At 49.3% G+C, this 17,495-nt stretch overlaps 5 protein-coding genes across 5 annotated transcripts; 3 read left to right on the top strand and 2 right to left on the bottom strand.

The window, feature by feature from the left end:
- Nucleotides 1-384: 384 nt before the first annotated feature.
- Nucleotides 385-3,858, top strand: YALI1_E37387g (uncharacterized protein; the record flags this gene model as incomplete). Its single annotated transcript, XM_504646.3, has 1 exon — nt 385-3,858. The coding sequence occupies one exon, from the start codon at nt 385-387 to the stop codon at nt 3,856-3,858; it is 3,474 nt and encodes a 1,157-aa protein (XP_504646.3).
- Nucleotides 3,859-6,511: 2,653 nt separating this feature from the next.
- On the top strand, nt 6,512-7,864 carry YALI1_E37325g (uncharacterized protein; the record flags this gene model as incomplete). The annotated part of the gene is made up of 1 exon (XM_504645.2): nt 6,512-7,864. One exon carries the CDS (start codon nt 6,512-6,514, stop codon nt 7,862-7,864), a length of 1,353 nt encoding a protein of 450 aa, XP_504645.2.
- Nucleotides 7,865-9,339: 1,475 nt separating this feature from the next.
- YALI1_E37295g (uncharacterized protein) lies at nt 9,340-9,806 on the top strand (the record flags this gene model as incomplete). The annotated part of the gene is made up of 2 exons (XM_068283170.1): nt 9,340-9,478; nt 9,532-9,806. 2 exons carry the CDS (start codon nt 9,340-9,342, stop codon nt 9,804-9,806), a joined length of 414 nt encoding a protein of 137 aa, XP_068139271.1.
- Nucleotides 9,807-10,774: 968 nt separating this feature from the next.
- Nucleotides 10,775-12,670, bottom strand: YALI1_E37264g (uncharacterized protein; the record flags this gene model as incomplete). Its single annotated transcript, XM_504644.3, has 1 exon — nt 10,775-12,670. The coding sequence occupies one exon, from the start codon at nt 12,668-12,670 to the stop codon at nt 10,775-10,777; it is 1,896 nt and encodes a 631-aa protein (XP_504644.1).
- Nucleotides 12,671-14,702: 2,032 nt separating this feature from the next.
- Nucleotides 14,703-15,644, bottom strand: YALI1_E37234g (uncharacterized protein; the record flags this gene model as incomplete). Its single annotated transcript, XM_504643.3, has 1 exon — nt 14,703-15,644. One exon carries the CDS (start codon nt 15,642-15,644, stop codon nt 14,703-14,705), a length of 942 nt encoding a protein of 313 aa, XP_504643.3.
- Nucleotides 15,645-17,495: the final 1,851 nt, after the last annotated feature.

Raw genomic sequence — 17,495 nt, 5'->3', positions numbered from 1 at the left:
TTGTATGGAACACTTTTAACTGTCTCCTAAATGTCTCCTTGAGTGATATGAGGGGACCCACAAATAGAGTTCCATGTCTTCAACTGTGTGGACTAAGTATGGAACTATTTAGTGGAAAGAATTGTTTAAACTCTGTATGGGGACATCCCCAGTTCGAGACGTGTCAGTGTCTTTTCTTGTGTGTGTGTGTGTGTGTGTGTGTGTGTGTGTGTGTATGAAAAGTGAGAAAATGAGACCAGTATACTGACTAAGCACACCAAGAGCCCCAAAGAAATTCCGTCTCGTCGCTTCGTTGCCTCTCCATTGCAAGATCAATCTCAGCCCGTCACGTTTCAAGTCTTGGGCTTACTCCCTAACCCGAACCTTATAAAAATTATTTCATGCATGATATGGATTATTTTCAAACGCATACTACACAACACAATCATGGGAGTCAAGCGACCTCTATCCAAGGCTTCTCAGCATGAGAGCCAGAGTAAAAAGGTGAAATCCGAGGCCAAGCCCGAAATCACCTCTCTCGCCGACCTGGAGAGCGAAGACGACGACTCAGAGGACGATTCCGAAGACGATTCCGGGGCTGATGACGACTCAGACGAAGACAAGTTCTCGGACAAGGAGGAGGAGATCTCGGACAATGAACACGAGGAGAAACCAGGCCGAGTGTCGAAAAAGAAGGCCAAATTGCAGCTTTCTGCAGCGGAAATCAAGGCTGCAAAGGAGGCTGCTGAACTCTTCAAGAGTAACATCTTCAAGATGCAGATTGACGAGCTGCTAAAGGAGCTGGACGTGGATGAGAAACACACCAAGCGAATTGGCAAAATGCTCCATCGGGTCCATTCGATCATCGCCGAGATCCCCAAGGCTGGTCCCTTCGATGTGTCCAGAGCTAGCAAGTGGGCTTCTTCCCAGCAGGTGGAGATCCCCTGGAACCGACCCAGTGACAAGACTCAGTACAAATTTGCTTTTGCCAAGCCTTCAGATGTGAATGTGGTGGGATCTTTTGCTCTGGGTAGTGTCAACCGACTGCCTGGAAAGGAGCGTGTGGCTGTGGATGTTTCCGTCACTATGCCTCGAGAATTGTTTCAGGAAAAGGACTTCCTCAACAACCGGTACCTTCACAAAAGGGCCTTTTATCTGACTGTTCTGGCTGCTGCTCTGAAAAAGGAGCTCGACTGCAGCGTGTCTTACGAGACTCTGGATGACGATATTCGGCCTGTGGTTGTGCTTCGAGGAATCAACAAAAGCGATACCGATTTCGGCCCTAAGTCGCCCTTCTACATTCGAATTCTTCCCGTCATCGAAGAGGATGTCTTTGACACCAAGAAACTGGCCCCTGGCCGAAATTGTCTGCGATCCAAGGACGGAGAAGAACCCCCCACCCCCCTTTACAACTCTGCTATCCTTGCAGACATGACCACAACCCGATACCTCGGCTTCCTGAAGAAGACCGCCAAGATCGTGCCTGCCTTTGTGGCTGCCTGGCGTCTGGGAAGCCTGTGGCTCAGGCAGAGAGGCTTCTCTGGAGCTGTGGGCCAGGGAGGTTTTGGAGCCATGGAGTTTGGAATGCTCATGGCTGCTCTGCTGAGATCCAAGCAGCAGCTGCATGCCGGATACTCATCATACCAGCTGTTTAAGGGAGTGGTACGGTTCCTGGCCATTGAGGATCTGACCCGGCAGACCTGGACTTACTCTTCAGCCCTTGAGCTCAGCAACGACGCTCACTTTGAAGACAATGATACCAGACTGCCCTGTGTTCTGGACTCTGATACTGGTCTGAACATCATCGCCAAGGTCCAGCCCTGGGCATATGATCTCATCAAGCACGAGTCTCGAGTTTCCTTTGATCTCCTGAGCGACACTACGGTGGACCGATTTGGACTCCTGTTCCTGCGATACATTGCCGAGCCCAAGCTGTATTTCGACGAGGTTGTGCGTGTCCCCGTGACTGAGATTGAGGGCCATCCTTTCACTGGATCCAAAAAAGTGCAGTTCTCGTCATTTGGCAACTTCTTCGCCAACAATGTCTACGCTGTTCTGAAACAGGGTCTGGATGACCGAGTCGCCTGTGTGTCTGTCTCCATGGAGACTGGCCAAGCCTGGGACATTGATGCCAAGTTCGAGACCTCCACCACTGGCGAGGTGTCTGTGGGATTGCTTTTCACTGCCGACTGCAACAGAACTGTCACTCATGGACCCGCCAACGACGATGCCGAGGCCTGTGAAGCTTTCCGAGATTTCTGGGGCGACAAGGCCGAGCTTCGACGGTTCGCTGACGGCTCTATTAAGGAGACCACCGTGTGGAACGGTCGAGGACTCGTGACTTCTCAGATCATTCGGTTTGTGCTGGAGAACCATGTGTCTCCCTCGTGTCTGGCTGATCTGTACCTGTCTTCCGACAACTACCAGACCATGATCACGGAGGTGACCGACGCCCATTCCAAGCTCATCTCCGAGGCTCTTGTCAATCTCACTGCTGCCGTCAATCGAATCGAGCTGCCTCTGGTGGTCAAGAACATTCTTCCCGCCTCTTCGGCTCTTCGGTCGACCGATGTGTCGCCTGCTCTGCCCTTCGAGCTCAACGGCGACTTTTTCTGCGACGCAATTGTCCAGTTTGAGAGCTCGTCTCGATGGCCCGAAGAGATTGAGGCTATGGAGAAGACCAAGCTGGCCTTTTTGCTGGATATGCGAAAGAAGCTGGCAGACCAGGGATATCGAGTCATTGTTGGTTTCAACGACAAGCAAGCGTTTGCTCTTGTTCTGACGCCGGAGGGATTCGGATTCAGACTGCACATTATCACCGAGACTGACGAACTGCTGGTCAAACATTTCGTCAAAGATAACGCCAACGCTGCTCTTCGACACCTCGCCTTCCGACAGTTCAATGACGCCCCTAACCACACCCGGCTCATAACCACCATGACCACCCGATATCCTCTGTACGGAGCCACCGTGCGACTGGTAAAGGCCTGGCTGGACGCCCACTTTATGACTGCCGCCTTCCCCCAGGAGCTGTGGGAGCTCATTGCTCTGCAGCCCTTCGTGTCTTCGGCACCCTACGTGCCTCCTCAGAGCATCTCGTGTGCCTTCAACCGAGTCATTGCGTTCCTGGCGCGTTGGAACTGGAAGGAGAACCCTCTACTGCTCGATGTGGAGGTGCATCCCGATCCTTCCCGAGAACTGGCTGTGCAGGAAAATCTTTCGGACGTGACTGGAACCACCACCGACTCTGCTGTGCATGCGCAGATGACCGCTGCCTTCGCCAAACATCGTCACCTGGACCCTGCTCTTCGAGTGCCTTTATTTGTGGCCACCACCCGAACCAAGGTCGAGGACGGAGCTCTGTGGTCTGCTCCCAAGCACGAGGGGGCCGGAATCATGCTTTCTGGTCGTCTCACAGCGCTGGCCAAGGCTGCCAAGCAGGTAATCGATACCGACGGGCAGTTTGAGTCGCTCTTCAGCACCTCTCTGGCTCCCTACGACTTTACCATCAAGCTGCGAAAGGACCAGGTGCCCAAGAAGACCTCGAAGTATAAGAATCTGCAGGCCATTGTCAAGGGAACCTTCCCTAATGACGACGGAGTGGTTGCCAACTCTTGCAACGAGGCGCGTCGGTTCTACGATGAAATCTCCAACACCTATGCTGGAGCCTGTCTCTTCTTCTCGGACGTTCTGGCCATGGATTCTGGAGTTATTGCCGGAATGTGGCTCCCTGAGGCCAAGGAGCCCCGGAAGTTCCGTGTCAACTTGGAGTACGCCACCGTTCCCGATGGCTCCAAGGTGACTCTTGACCAGGAGGGTATTATTAGCGAGATCAAGCGAATCGGAGGAGACTTGATTAATAAGGTGGATGTTAAATAGCGGCTTCGTGGAGGATTTAATAATAGATGCATTGATTAGATTAGAAGAAGATGGTGGAGTCTAGATGGAGTGATATATTACACCGCAGTACGTATTTGAACCGACTTTGGAAGAACTACAGGCCAACATACCCGAACTAGCAGAGTGTACACACCCACTAGCTACTGCACAAGTGCATACCAGCGTACTGATACTTTACAATAAGTATGAGTGCGTCAGTGGACAGCCTGCATTAGCTGGCTAACCGTTGAACCATTGCTTTGCGTCTGCACGAGCGATATGGACCAGAAAACAAGAAATATGTTGTATTTCAAACTCGGAGAATGTAATTGAGAACTTGCACCTTCCATTGTACTCACAGACCGTCCAGTGTGTATGTAGTTCAACATAACATCATCTTGTAACAGCTCTAACGGGCAGCCTTACATAGACTGGTACCGATTTTATCTGATAGCCATATGGGATCAGCTGCTGTAGATGAATCTATACCCTTACCAATTCTTGATGCGGAATCGGTCTAGAGTCCTAGCTGATGAAGTATGTAGTAAAGATGCAACAACGACTAAGTCCATACAGTCTATACGTCCAATATCGAGTCTGTCGGTATAACGTAACCTCCCCCTCACGTCCAAATTCAGCCCGTATTAGCACCAAAACGGATTGGTGCTTGTGGCGAACGAAACGAAACAACCACGCCTTGTTTACCACCACTCTTTTCCGCTCTCTTTGTCGCCATGTCCTTGTGGTTCAAACGAAGTTCACCGGGACTATAACGGGTTGGGCGCCGTGAAAGACTACTTATACTACTGTAGGAGTAATTGTACGGTACTTGTACTGAAAACACGTGCGACACGCTCGGTATCTGATGGTGTGATTGAGTTTACGATGATGGCTGCATTTTCGAGTCTTTTGGAGTCTTCCGAAACTATTCCACTGCCGTGAATCCTCTGGAACTGATCTACAAATACTGCTAATTTTTTTTTTTAGTGGGCTGTGTGTATTTTCCGCCTGGTTGCATCGGCGGCTCCGCTAGTGTCTGTACCACTTGAAAAGTCTGTGTACACTTGTATCTCCTTGTTTATTTTCCGAAGAACGAAACCAATAACCCCAGAAGGATAGATGTTTACTGATCTTAAAACGCTCCTTTGAATCTGAGTGTGATTACAACTACAGTACTTGTAGAGACATGTCTACGCTGTAGCTAAAGTCACTGGTTCAAAGGTCAGTATCATCAGTATATATCCGCAGGGACTAGACTAATACAAGTAATACATGCATACAACGGCGGTTACACAGGAACTGCAGTTAGACGAGAGATTAGTGCCGGAAAAAGATAATCCATCCACTGATGGTTTGTTGATCGACACCCCCGGCTTTTCAAACACAGTTACAGTGTTGCAACTAAAGCGCTTTTATTTGGGGTGGTTAATGTTGTTGACTGAGCATAGGGCAAAAAAAGCAATTCTTCTCGATGGACAATCTGTGTGGAAAAGACATGGCCTCAGTGTGTGTCCACCGAAGCACGTGTTATCGTAAGACATGGTAGACGCGCTGTGGACGTTGACCCACAAGTAGCTAAGCTAGTTCCTACTGTAGTCTTTCAGTAGAGGCGTATTTACATACTATACGAGTACAACGCCGACATCCACAACCTGCTGCATGACATTGGAACCCATCTGATTGGCCAGTGACATGCCCCCTTTGGGTCCAATTTATACCGTTTATTTAGTGTGCGGTTTAAGTGTGCTTTTGGGTTCCAAGATACGTCGCTTGGACAAGACTGATTCATGCCAAGCCAAGCTGCAATGCCAAGGGATGAGATGAAATTTGCAATATGACGAGTCGTAACATACGACCCCGCATTGGGTCAACAACAAAAAGAAACGAACGACAAACAAGAAGTCGCTCACAGAGCCCCGACTCGTAGCCGCGATGGCTGTCAAATCTTGAACCTGTTGAGCCCCTCTAACTTTACTCAAAAGGAGCCGTGCAAGCGCACATGGCCCGTTATGGCACCAACCAAACTTTGGGCTCCGGAAACCCCTGTGTTTGCGAACAAGACAGCGACGGCCAAGAAAACAAATGGCTCTACTCTTTGTCTCGGCGAAATGATGATAGTGGGCTCAGAATGACATCAAGCCATCAAGCACGACGACAGACTCGAGCCAAGACTGGATAAGTCGTTCCGTACATCATAGACAGTCAAATGTTCGACCCACAACCTCTCTCGTTCGTATAATTGCCATAAGGGAACTGCTTATATGAGTTTCTATTTGCTAACAGGGGCTTATTTCTCTAACCTCGCCATATTTCGACCCCCGATCTTCCGTGGCCTATTACTTCACTGGGTCTCAGTGTCTGTCTCATTCCCCATGCTTAACAATGTGAGAACCAATCAACGGGCATAATTGAGCCATGACCCCCAGAGAGATCCAACCGCCAAGTCCACTAAGCTTCTCCAAGGTTAGTCTCAACCTTTCTCACGACGCTAGTAATGCCTCTGAGCGGCAATCGGCCAACCTAGTGTCTACTGACTAGCTCTACAGATGGGGGTCTTGAAACACGTGGATCACGATCTTGTCCTCGCTTCAACATGTATATAAACACCGGGGAGTCTAGCCTCTGAAGGGCCAAGCAACATCTTACACTCGCTATGCTCTTTGCTCCTACCATCCTCTTTGCCATTGTGGCCGGTGTGTCTGCCCAGACCACCGCCTCCAACGACTACATTGCCTACGATGAGATCGTTTCCAAGGCCACCCGAGCCGCCTCTTTCTCTACCATTGACCCCAAGGCCACCGAGATCGCCAAGGCTGCCGAGACCGCCGTCTCCAACTCGTTCAAGGACAAGCCCGTTGTCAAGGGTAAGGTCTTTGACAAGTTCTACCAGGTGTGGCTCGAGAACACTGACAAGTGGAAGGCTCAGGATGAGCCCGGTCTTGTCGAGCTCCAGAAGCAGGGTATCACCCTCACCAACTACTGGGCCCTTACCCACCCCTCCATGCCCAACTACGTTGGTTCCGTTGGTGGTGACTACTTTGGTATCTTCGATGATGCCTTTGTTCGAGTCCCCGAGAACGTGTCCACCGTTGTCGACCTGCTCGACTCCAAGAACATCTCTTGGGGTGAGTACCAGGAGCACCAGCCTTACACTGGCTTCCAGGGTATGAACTACTCCCGACAGTCCGACTACGCTCCTGACTACGTCCGAAAACACAACCCTCTCATCATCTACGACTCCGTTGTCGCCAACCCCAACAACCTGGGTTACATCAAGAACTACACCGAGTTTGACAAAGACGTCAAGAACAATGACCTCCCCCAGTGGGCCTTCATCACCCCCAACATGACCAACGATGGCCACGACACTGATATCTCCTTCTCTGGCCAGTACGTGACCAACTGGATCAAGCCTCTGCTCAACAACACCGACTTCTTCAACGATAACCTCGTCATCATCACCTTCGATGAGAACGAGACCTACGAGAAGCCCAACTCCATCTTTGCCGTTCTGCTTGGTGGAGCCATCCCTGAGCACCTGCGAGGAACCACCGACAACACCTTCTACGATCATTACTCCAACATTGCCACCGTTGAGGCCAACTGGGAGCTCCCCCATCTTGGACGACACGATGTCAACGCCAACGTCTTCCAGTTTGTTGCCGATGAGCTCAAGATCCAGAACCACAACGTCTCCACCGAGGGTCTGTACCGAAACGCCTCCGAGCCCGGTTACTTCATGGACAACACTCTTGCCATCCCCGTTCCCGATCTGACCGCCATTGGTACCTCCGGCAACAAGATTCTGCCCAAGATCGCCCAGGTTTGGGGTAAGGCTGCTAACGCCTCCACTAACTCCACTTCCTCTGCCACTGCTGGCGCCGGCGCCACTGGAGGCAACTCTACCGCCCCCACCCTCACCCCCTCGAATGCTGTCAATGGAGCCACCCTCGCCACTCTTTCCGGCGCTGCTCTTGTCGGTGCCATTGGCGCTCTTCTTCTATAGGCAGTTTGACATTTGTCAATTGTTGTATCTAAAAAATGTTTGTTGATGTACTGTATTTGTAAATTGTCAAGTGCTATTTACTATTTTTTTTCTGCATATACATACATTTAATTATAACTATAATTAGTATACTGTAAGTAATGTGTGTTCATTTGTTGTAATAGTGTAAGTATTGTTCGGTACAGACATCTCCAACATGGTATATCAGATGTATTGTACAAGTCCTGGAGCTACATTCCAGCTTCAAGACTGAAAGTCATAGTCGAATGTCGTATCTGCTGATCAACTGAGACAGTGGTTCTTTTACCGCCTAGCATAGTGAACAGACGCTTGGTCTCAAACAGGACCGTATGGTCACCAACCTGAGAGTCTGGAAAGCACGATATTTCCGGTTCTCCATAGAGAGAATACGTATGTTAGATACTACACTGTACATACTTACTCAGCAGCAAAACACAGGCATCAAGAGTCACTGGAGATCGACATGCAGGAGGTTCTATGATGTTGATAACGTTGGACCCTGCCTAGAGTACAAGTATGAGTATTTGATACATGAAGAGTTTCTGAAGGATGAAAACTTCAGTACAACCAAACCCACTTATGTTTTCAGACTGTCAGGCACTTGTAAGAGAATCGCATGTTCCTATCGTGTTCTTTCACTCGACTGTGTGTGCGGAGAACCGCCGTCTCCGCTCTCGACAAACCTCACTTCAAGGGAAGAAGCTCCAGCTGCAGCTAGCAACAGGTGAGATCACGTTTCGGAGTGCTCAAGAGACAGCAAGTAGCAAGTGGATTGTGCAAGGTGTCTATGGGATACCTCACAGTACTCTGTTGAAGTTGTGCACAGCTAGAGAAAGTTTCACTCGCTTCTGAACCAAACCGGACTCCACTGGTGTAATTGGTCACACGAGGTCAAACGCCTTCAGAACATCGCATACAACAATTGCTCACACTACACTGACGAGTCCAATGTGGTTGAAATAGCCGGAGACATCCCTGGAGCAGTTCAGTATAAGGACTTCCTCTTCCTGGCGTAGAAAAGCCTTCAGCTGTAGTTAAGTTAGTCGCTACTCTCCAACTAAACTTGGCATACCAATACTATCAACTACTACAATACACAAAATTCGGGAGGGACTCTTTGGTCCATAATGTATTATCCCCGGAGGTTCGGATCTTTCGTCCTAATCCTCCAATCTATACAATGAGGTTCTGCTTGTGTACATCCTTGTTCAGGTTCGACAGCGTACATCCTCACACAGCGGGCCCTTTTGATCGGGTCGACACTGTCACGCGTGTAGCGCGGTATGCTCGGGCTGCTTTCGCTCGCTCCGGCTGCTCTGGCGGTATTTCACTCGCTCTGGCTCGCACTGGCATGGCTCTGGGCACTTTGCTCGGGCGTAGCATGGCTCAATGGCACTCACTGCTTTGTTAGCATAGGCATGGCCCTATGGCACTTTGCTCTAGCTCGAGATTGCATGGACTTAGCATTGCACTTATCTCTCAATGACCTTCATCTAGCAGATGGCTCAGGCATGGCATGTAGCTCTCACAGCTCGGGCTGGTCCAGCATGGCCTACCTGGTAGGCGCTTATTGCTGTTTGCACGGCTCCTGGCGTATAGCTCAAGGCTCTTACTGCGACACCTTGCGGTGCAAAAAAAGTTGTCAGGGCATGAAAGCACAAAACCTGGCGGCTGCACATGTGACCAACTGGTGGCACAAGGCACGGAGACACACTGGGTGAACTCGCGACTGGACTCATGGAAAAGTAAATTGTTCCAAGGTGGTATTTTTCAACACTTGACCAGGTGGCTGGGTCCAAAGGACCATCTCAAGGCTCATGCACTTTCAAAGAGAAAGAACGTCATCACTCTTGGAATACAGCTCTTGCTGACTGAACACTGCCGCAGCAGTATCATGGTAGCAAACCAGACATCTGACTGAGCGTGCACTCTCGAGAAGGCTCCGAGGTCCTGTGTATGTTACTACCCAGAGACTGGACGCTTCTGATGTTCTAGAGGGGCATAAAAGGCCTTTATATAGATGGCTGGGAGGAGTGCGGCACGCGACCTTTGAGAAGAAGTGCAGAAAAAAAAGTCTAATTGGAAAAAATATTTTTAAGCTCAAACTTTTGCAAATATGACGATTAGTGGCCTCCAAAATGGAGATTATGGCTGCCAAAAAGAGGATTTTGAATGTTCAGGACTTTTATTAACACATTTTAATGTCATGTGACTCCTTTAAAGCTGTAATTTCCTTAAATATTTCCCGTTTTAGCTCCCTCATTGTCACCCCTATAATCCTTTGTACCTCGCTTAGAGTTCAGCCGTTCCCGATTGGGACCTTCTCGAATTTGGCTTTGAATAAGACAAGAGAAGGAACAACGGGACAAACAAGTCCGAAATATTGCCACTGAACTGGGTCCGCTGGTGAGCATGTGACCATGACCAGTTTCTATTGCTTCCAAAATTGCCACCGTCGATTTCGGAACACTCTGGCGCTTTGTGGCTATCATTCGAGGGACTCCTTAGAGGTGGTCTGCGTTATGAAAGAAGTAAGAACCCAGCCCGGCATAGAATGCTAATCCGGAGAGCCATGTACATACTGGTACAAGTGGGTCATTATTTGTCTTTAGAAAATCAGAATATCATCTATGGAAACAGCTCGACTCTAGGATTACAAAGATGTAAGTATATTTTTCAATTCAACCCGTCCCATCCACTTTATGACCGACATTCGAAGCTCTTATCTTTAGTGTAGAGTGTCAACTAGTGCTTATCTAAGTATTAACCTACTGTAATACTTACCCTATCAAACAACTACTGTACTGCCATTACAATCTCCACAAACAATATACACAAATCAATAAATACTCTCTCTCTCGAGCTCTATAAATATCTCTCCTCCACAGTCTACTTCAGAATCTTGCGGCACTTGTCGTATCGATCAGTAGTCCAACTGGTGATATAGCAGTACTGCTTGGTGATACACTTGTGGGAGTCGCACTTTCGCTCAAACGGCGAGTTTCGAGCCTCCAGGTCAGTGTACAGCTGTCGCACCTCAGGATCGTCCTTGATCTGATGAGCAACTCTGTGCCAGAAGGTGGCGTTCAAGGGAGCCTCTTCGGGCCATCCAAAGGTGTTGTACGTCTCTCGTGACGAGTACAGGTGCTCCCACTTGTAATCCAGACTCTTGAGATCTGTGTAGTAAGTGTGGGCATCCTGAACTTCAAAGTTGGACGAGTTGATGGTATAATATCTCCAAGAAGGGTTCAGATCGTCAATAGGAGTCACAGACGGACCCAACCAGGCCACATTGATGGCGTGCTTCTCCTTGTAAGAATGCTTATGACGTCTGGGGTGCTTCTTTCGGTACTGCACGCTGAACTTGTCCTGATGCGTGTGTCCAAAGAAGACACCAGCAACGACATAGTCGAATCTCTCGGTGATGGTGGCAAAAACTTCACCAGCCCAAGGAACAGCATTCTTGGAGTTACCTCCAGACGGAATGTGGGCGATGATCCAGGCTCTCTGGCCGTGCTTCTCGGCAGATTTGAGCTCGTCGGACAAGAATCGCAGCATTCCAGAAGTGTCAGGGTTTCGAATGTCCCAGTAGTTGTACAGATTGGTCTTGTACCAGTAGTTGGAGTTGAGCGAAATCACCTTGAGGCCCTTGTATGGTGACACGGAGTAGCCAGCGTAGTTGCTGAGCTCATCCTGGGTGGTGTTGACCCAGTCGTACTCTTCCCAGAGCTGAGAAGCGAGCTGGGCGTTCCAGTCTTCAGTCTTATGGCGAGTAGAGGCCTGGGACAGCTGTCCAAAGGGGTAAGAGTCGTGATTACCAAGTGACGAGAAAACAGGCAGGTTACCAATGTTATTCTTCATGTACTTGTATACCGCCAGCTCAGACTCCAGGGTATAGTTGAGCGTCTTGTGTTCGGGAGCGTTGTGGGCTACCATGTCTCCGGTAAAGAGAGAGAAGACAAAGTCTCCAACCTCGTTGATGGTCTTGTTGATATGTTCCAGCGACGACTTAACCAGAGGTCGCGGAGCGTCACACTGATACTCTCCCTGTTCTCTGGCAGGAGACAACACTACGTGTCCAGAAAGAGCAGTATCATTTAGAGGCGCTTCTTCATGGAAGTTTTCAATATTGCAGCACATGTCCTGACTGCAAGTGGCCTCGGAACCCACGGTGTATCTCAGATCGAGGTGGAAATCGGAAACATGCACCACGTTGAAAGTGGGCGGCAGATGCTCGGTGTTTTCAGCGAGTTTTCGGTGGTACTTTTCAATCTCCTTCTCGCTTCGGGGCTTGAACCACTTGAGCTTCTCCAGGTCGTGCTTGGGGGTCTTGGGGGCGTCACAGGCGCCATCAAAGTGGTTTGCACAGATGTATTGCGCATCGAGTGATCCCTTGGAGGTATCGATGAGCGTCAAAACCCGAACAATGGTTGAGGTCATGTTGAAGACGTTGTCGTTCTCCTCCTCGCCCAGATTGTACTTGTCGCACAGCTTGGAGTCTGCGTAAGTCTTGCACAGCTTCTTGATGACATCGTGACCCAGATGCGGCTGCTGCTTGGCCACCCGGTGGCCGTACTCCACCAGCTTCTTGCACTGGGTGCACGAGTCATCCTTGTGTTTGTGGGCGATGGTCTTGACCTTTTTTAGGCAGCCGTGAATGTGTTTTTGGCGTCGGTTGGCCGGCGTCAGTGTTCGTTGCACGTCCATGAGCGCCCAGGTGTCGGCCATCCAGGACGCGGCGGCCAGGGCCACCAGGAGTAGCGTCAGCACACAGACAGGTTTCATGTTCGAGCTCGTCGTGAGTCGGATCTTGTAGCAACAAGACTGGCACAGATCATATATCTACTTTTTTCAAATCTTCTACTTCTCACTGCGCAGCGTTTTTGCCTTTGATTTTTTGCTTTCTCAAGCACATTGTTAGCCGGCTGCCATCCACGCATCGAACCTAAACTTTCGGCCGACTAACCACAAGGGTGGAACCTAGCCACGGTGGAAAAGCTCCCTCCGCATTGGCCAACGGGACACGGCTGAGTGAGACAGGCGTAAGGAGACGTTGCATGGGGTGAGTGATGGAGATCCAAGGTGGTGGTGCGTGGTGCGTGATGACGTGGTGAGCAGCAGTGAGAAGGGGGAGGGGTGGGTCACGTGTCCAAACCACACTTGCCCGATTCCGCTGTTGTCATTCCGCTCCTCCCGTCACGCGAGCATTGTTGGTTGCTAGTGCCAACCTTGCCCAAAAGCTGTTATGGGCGCTGTTCGTTGTTTGTTGGGCATCCCAAGGTTGGTTGCGGTGAGGTAACTTGGAGTCTGATTGAGACAGCGAGTCTTGGAAATGAGCGTTGATAGTATGAGTACACTGCATACCGGTACTTGTACTGTAAGTGTGTGCAATGAGCACATGGAAACACGTGGACACGTGCTCTGGATCAGGAATGTCGGGTACGCGCCAGTTCTTTGTCATTGTCATCTCTTTCTCAACCTCAAAGCACCGAAAAAAAACCTCCACACTAATGCAATATCTCCCGAGTCACTCAATGGTTATTATGCACTTTGATATGGAATGCAAGCGGAAGGTATAAGTGGTTGAGTCTTGGTGGCGGTGGCGGAGAAGGATATGAGACGCGACGAGTGTTACATTGGCATCCCAGGTGCGAGTACGGGAACAAGTACTCGTACCTTTTTCATGACGTTCATACTCGTACTGTGCTGCTTACCAACCCTGACCATAGCCGTTGAGTTAAACAGAGTATCTACTGTTACAAAACACATCCAGTAGCTACTGTAACTAGTACCGGTAGGTACCGTCCAACACTGGGAAATAACCACGGAACCGCAGTTGATTTCATCTGATCGCGTGCCCAATACCAAGGAGCCAGTAGTGCCGAAAAATCACACTAGCGGCGCCCCCTGGAATCTCGCCGCTGTTATGATCGTCGGGTCGTGTGACAGGGGAAGATCGGATTTAGCCGGGTTTAAAACTACAGTACATACAAGTATTGAAAGAGTCTACAAGGAGAAGAGCTGGATGGAAACACACAAATACAAAAGTCTCCAAGTATTCAACATACGGGAACTATTCACATATATACCCTCCACCTTCTTTTGTCTCTTCAGATACTTCTTCCCTATGTCATCTTCTCGGTACGAGTATCGGACGCCGTCCCCTGTGCCTGGTGCTTAAGCGGATGTACATATCTACTGTATGCACTCACGCAGTCATATTAAAGTTGACTTGTCGATAGCGGACATTTCAGAGGCGGTATTATTAACTCTATCGTTGATCCTCCTGTCGGAGTTTCCCGTCGTGCTGAATGGCAGGAGTTCCGAGGGTACGTCGAGGTTCACGCGAACTCCATATCTCCTATATGTCCAACTAGGAAACAAATAAATTAGCCAAGGTGGTCGGAAATTTCGCGGTTCACTCTTCTGTTTCCTTGGTACTTGTGCTTGCAAGAGCGCCGGACCAGACCAACAAAGTCAATGTGGAGCAGAAGTTTCTGCGAAAAACTAATGAGCAGGATTTTCGGATCTAAAGCGGGGGCTAGAAAAAACGATAATACTACGAGCATGTAGACGTCGTCTCGACAATCAAAAAGATACCTTCAAATGGTTCACAGCTCTATTTTTTGAGCCCATAAACAGGCACCTCCCGCTGAGCCGCATGCCCCTCGATTTACCAAGACATACGAAGACATACGAACTAACACGAGAATGTGTAGACAAAGGAACGTGAAGACCGAACAACAAGTATTGTCGCCAGAACATTGGTCCATGGATTAAATATGATATCATTAATTAAATAATTATTGTTGCTGCTCTACAGAACAGTAACATCATCGTCAATGAGAGACAGAACGTCGCCTTCAAACGCACGATGAGTGGCTCCAAGAGGGAACACGCTGGAGACGGCTTCAGTGTCGAAAAGCGCACAAATACCGTCCCAATCGAGCGGAATCACCTCGGCGGACTCTATGCTTCCATGCGAGCCTCGTCGGGGAGGTCCAAGATGAGCTCGGTCCACGTTGTCCGCCAAATACGGGAATGCTCGCACCAGGGGTCTATAGAGCACCCTCGGCACATGATACATCATGAGAGCGGCCTTGTCCTCCTCGGGCAGCTTAAGATCTTCAATTTCGAGCCGCACAAAGGACATGTACACGAGCAGAAAGGCGTGGGTGTTGAGTCGTCCGTGAGGTTCCACCAGCTTTCTATACATGACTTCTAGCATCTTGTGTCTGTAGAACCGGGCCTTGCCGTCCTTTTCCTTGAGATACGACTCGAACAGAGCCAGAGTGGCCTCCTCGTCGTCGTCGCCCACGTCGCACAGTCCTCGTAGAGTCACGAGATCTTCGGCCGGGAGAATCTTCATCAGACGCATCAGTACAAAACGAGCGTCCACCCCGGCTTCTCCATGCTGGCCTTGTCGTAGCCCTTGGAGATTATCTACAAAGGCTCCATAGTCGCCGGTCCATGTTAGTTGTTTGAGTGCCTGAAAAGGAGTCTGTTGCATTGATTGCAGGTTAGAAATGGGGAGGTACCTACCACGTCTATATATATTTGACGGAACTACCGACACCATATAATTTTTTCTCTTTTTTATCGTGCAAAGTAGTCCGAGCCTATGTAGTCTAAGCTTATTCGCTGTTTGGGGGGGGAAAAAGATCCAGATAGTTAGGTGTGGGAGCATCATAGAGTACTGATTCAGGGTGGTATGGAGCGGTTGAAATACATATTTCGGACAGTTTGGGCCAGAATTCATACCCCCCTCGTCTCAACGACCCCAAAAATACCACTTTCATCCAGTTATTCCCGCTTATTGCCCCCCAAAACGGGTCACACGAGCAGCCGATAAAGGGAACTAAAATCCACGCTAACACTGCGGTGCAGAAACTCTCCAGTGGCCAGACATGTAACGAATGTAAGGGCCGATTTAGGGCGGGATGAAACCGGATAGGAAGGGGAGGTTTTGTGGGGCTCTGGCTCACTAGCGATAGAGCTGGGTCGGGACACTTGATTAGTCTCACCACCAGTAGACCTCCGGTTGTCAGCTCCCATCTCGCCGACCACGGAATCTCATAGAAGGTTCGGCACCTTCCTTAGTATACCACCAGTATAGGAAAGCATACAAACGTACGTAGTGCTGTACAATACTGTATGTGGATGCGTGTCGCGTGCCCCTGTCACTGTTTTGATAGACAAGCCACAGTATGATAGATGAAGCGTGTGTTTACTGGTACATACAGAAACCGCAACGCAGGTACATCTCATTCCTGGACTTTTCGGCTACATACTTGTAGTCGAATGGCCTTCGCAACACCAGCTACTCGTACGACAGCTATTACAGTGACTCCAGACAGTTGGTATCTTTCGTCTCATGTCTCCATCTCCACCTTTTTACAGTTTTCGAAAGCGTAATTTTTTTATTTTAGTGGAGACCAAATACTACTGTCAAATACAATACTTGAATACAGCCGGCTGGAAGCTCCGATCAAACCGGGTAGGAGCAGCTGTAGGAACAGAGAAACCCCGATTGTGCATAAACACTGACGATAACGGTCACAGGCACGGTACTCCAGTGACTGGTTTATATCACCCTAAAGGTTTGAGTTCCCCGAAACAGATTGCGTTTATCTTATCGTGCGGAAGAGTGACAGGTCTCTTTTGCTGTACCGAGTCAGACGAGTCGAACGAGACTGGAAAATAACCATGAATGTGTCGGTCTGCATCGTTGGAGTCCATTCTGGAACAAATCCACTCTGAGGAATATTATTTCCAATAGCACCAGTGGCCCCTGTCTCGTCCCTGTTCTCGTCCATGGCGGCGGTTGTCTTGTTGTCTCACTACGCATGCTTCAGGAGTGTAAACATGTCAAACGTACACACCAGGAACAATCACCAATCGGACGACATGTGCATTTAAGTGCGGAGAGAGACACTGGCGATGACTATTAATAGAACCACCTGTTTACCGGACTCCGACAGATTCGAGAGCGTCAACTTGATCAGAAAGAGCTCTAATAACAGCCAACTTGAAGGCACAGGTGGTGTACGGTTGTTGATATAGAGCGCTAGTACTTGTGAGCAAAATACAGCCTGACACTAGCCACGACAAGGTGCTGGAACTAATCCGGATCTTGACTATCTTGGTCTTGGCGACACTGTGCTTCTATATGTTCGCAGGACTTGGCTTGTTCGAATTGTCTCAATACAAACATTGATAAGGTCTGCTTGTAGACGAGTTGAGACATCTACACCCTGTCACCCCACTAAGATACCCCATATGACTGTCCCAGAAGCACCTGAAGCGATGGCTACACTATGGCTGGCTACAAGTGGATCGGTGCTCTACAACTACAAGTACAAGTAGCTATTCTATTGTCCTGTTCAATATCTGTACCAATAGTCGGAAACGGAACTAACAAGAGCCGGGCCTATGAAAGAAAGATGAGGGGCTGCGGGGAAGTGGGGACGAAAGGTAGTTTATAGCAATTGCTGTGCTGATTGAATCAGAACCAGCTCGCGAGTTGAAACTACTCACTGTCTGTATGTAGCGCGCAGTCAATCCTACAAGTTCACATCCAATTTTGTTTCTATTGACAATAACAAAACAT

Source organism: Yarrowia lipolytica, chromosome 1E (assembly GCF_001761485.1).
Source record: "Yarrowia lipolytica chromosome 1E, complete sequence".
Taxonomy (NCBI): Eukaryota; Fungi; Ascomycota; class Dipodascomycetes; order Dipodascales; genus Yarrowia; species Yarrowia lipolytica.
Note: the sequence above shows the minus strand (reverse complement) of the source record. Positions and strands in the feature narration are given on the sequence as shown.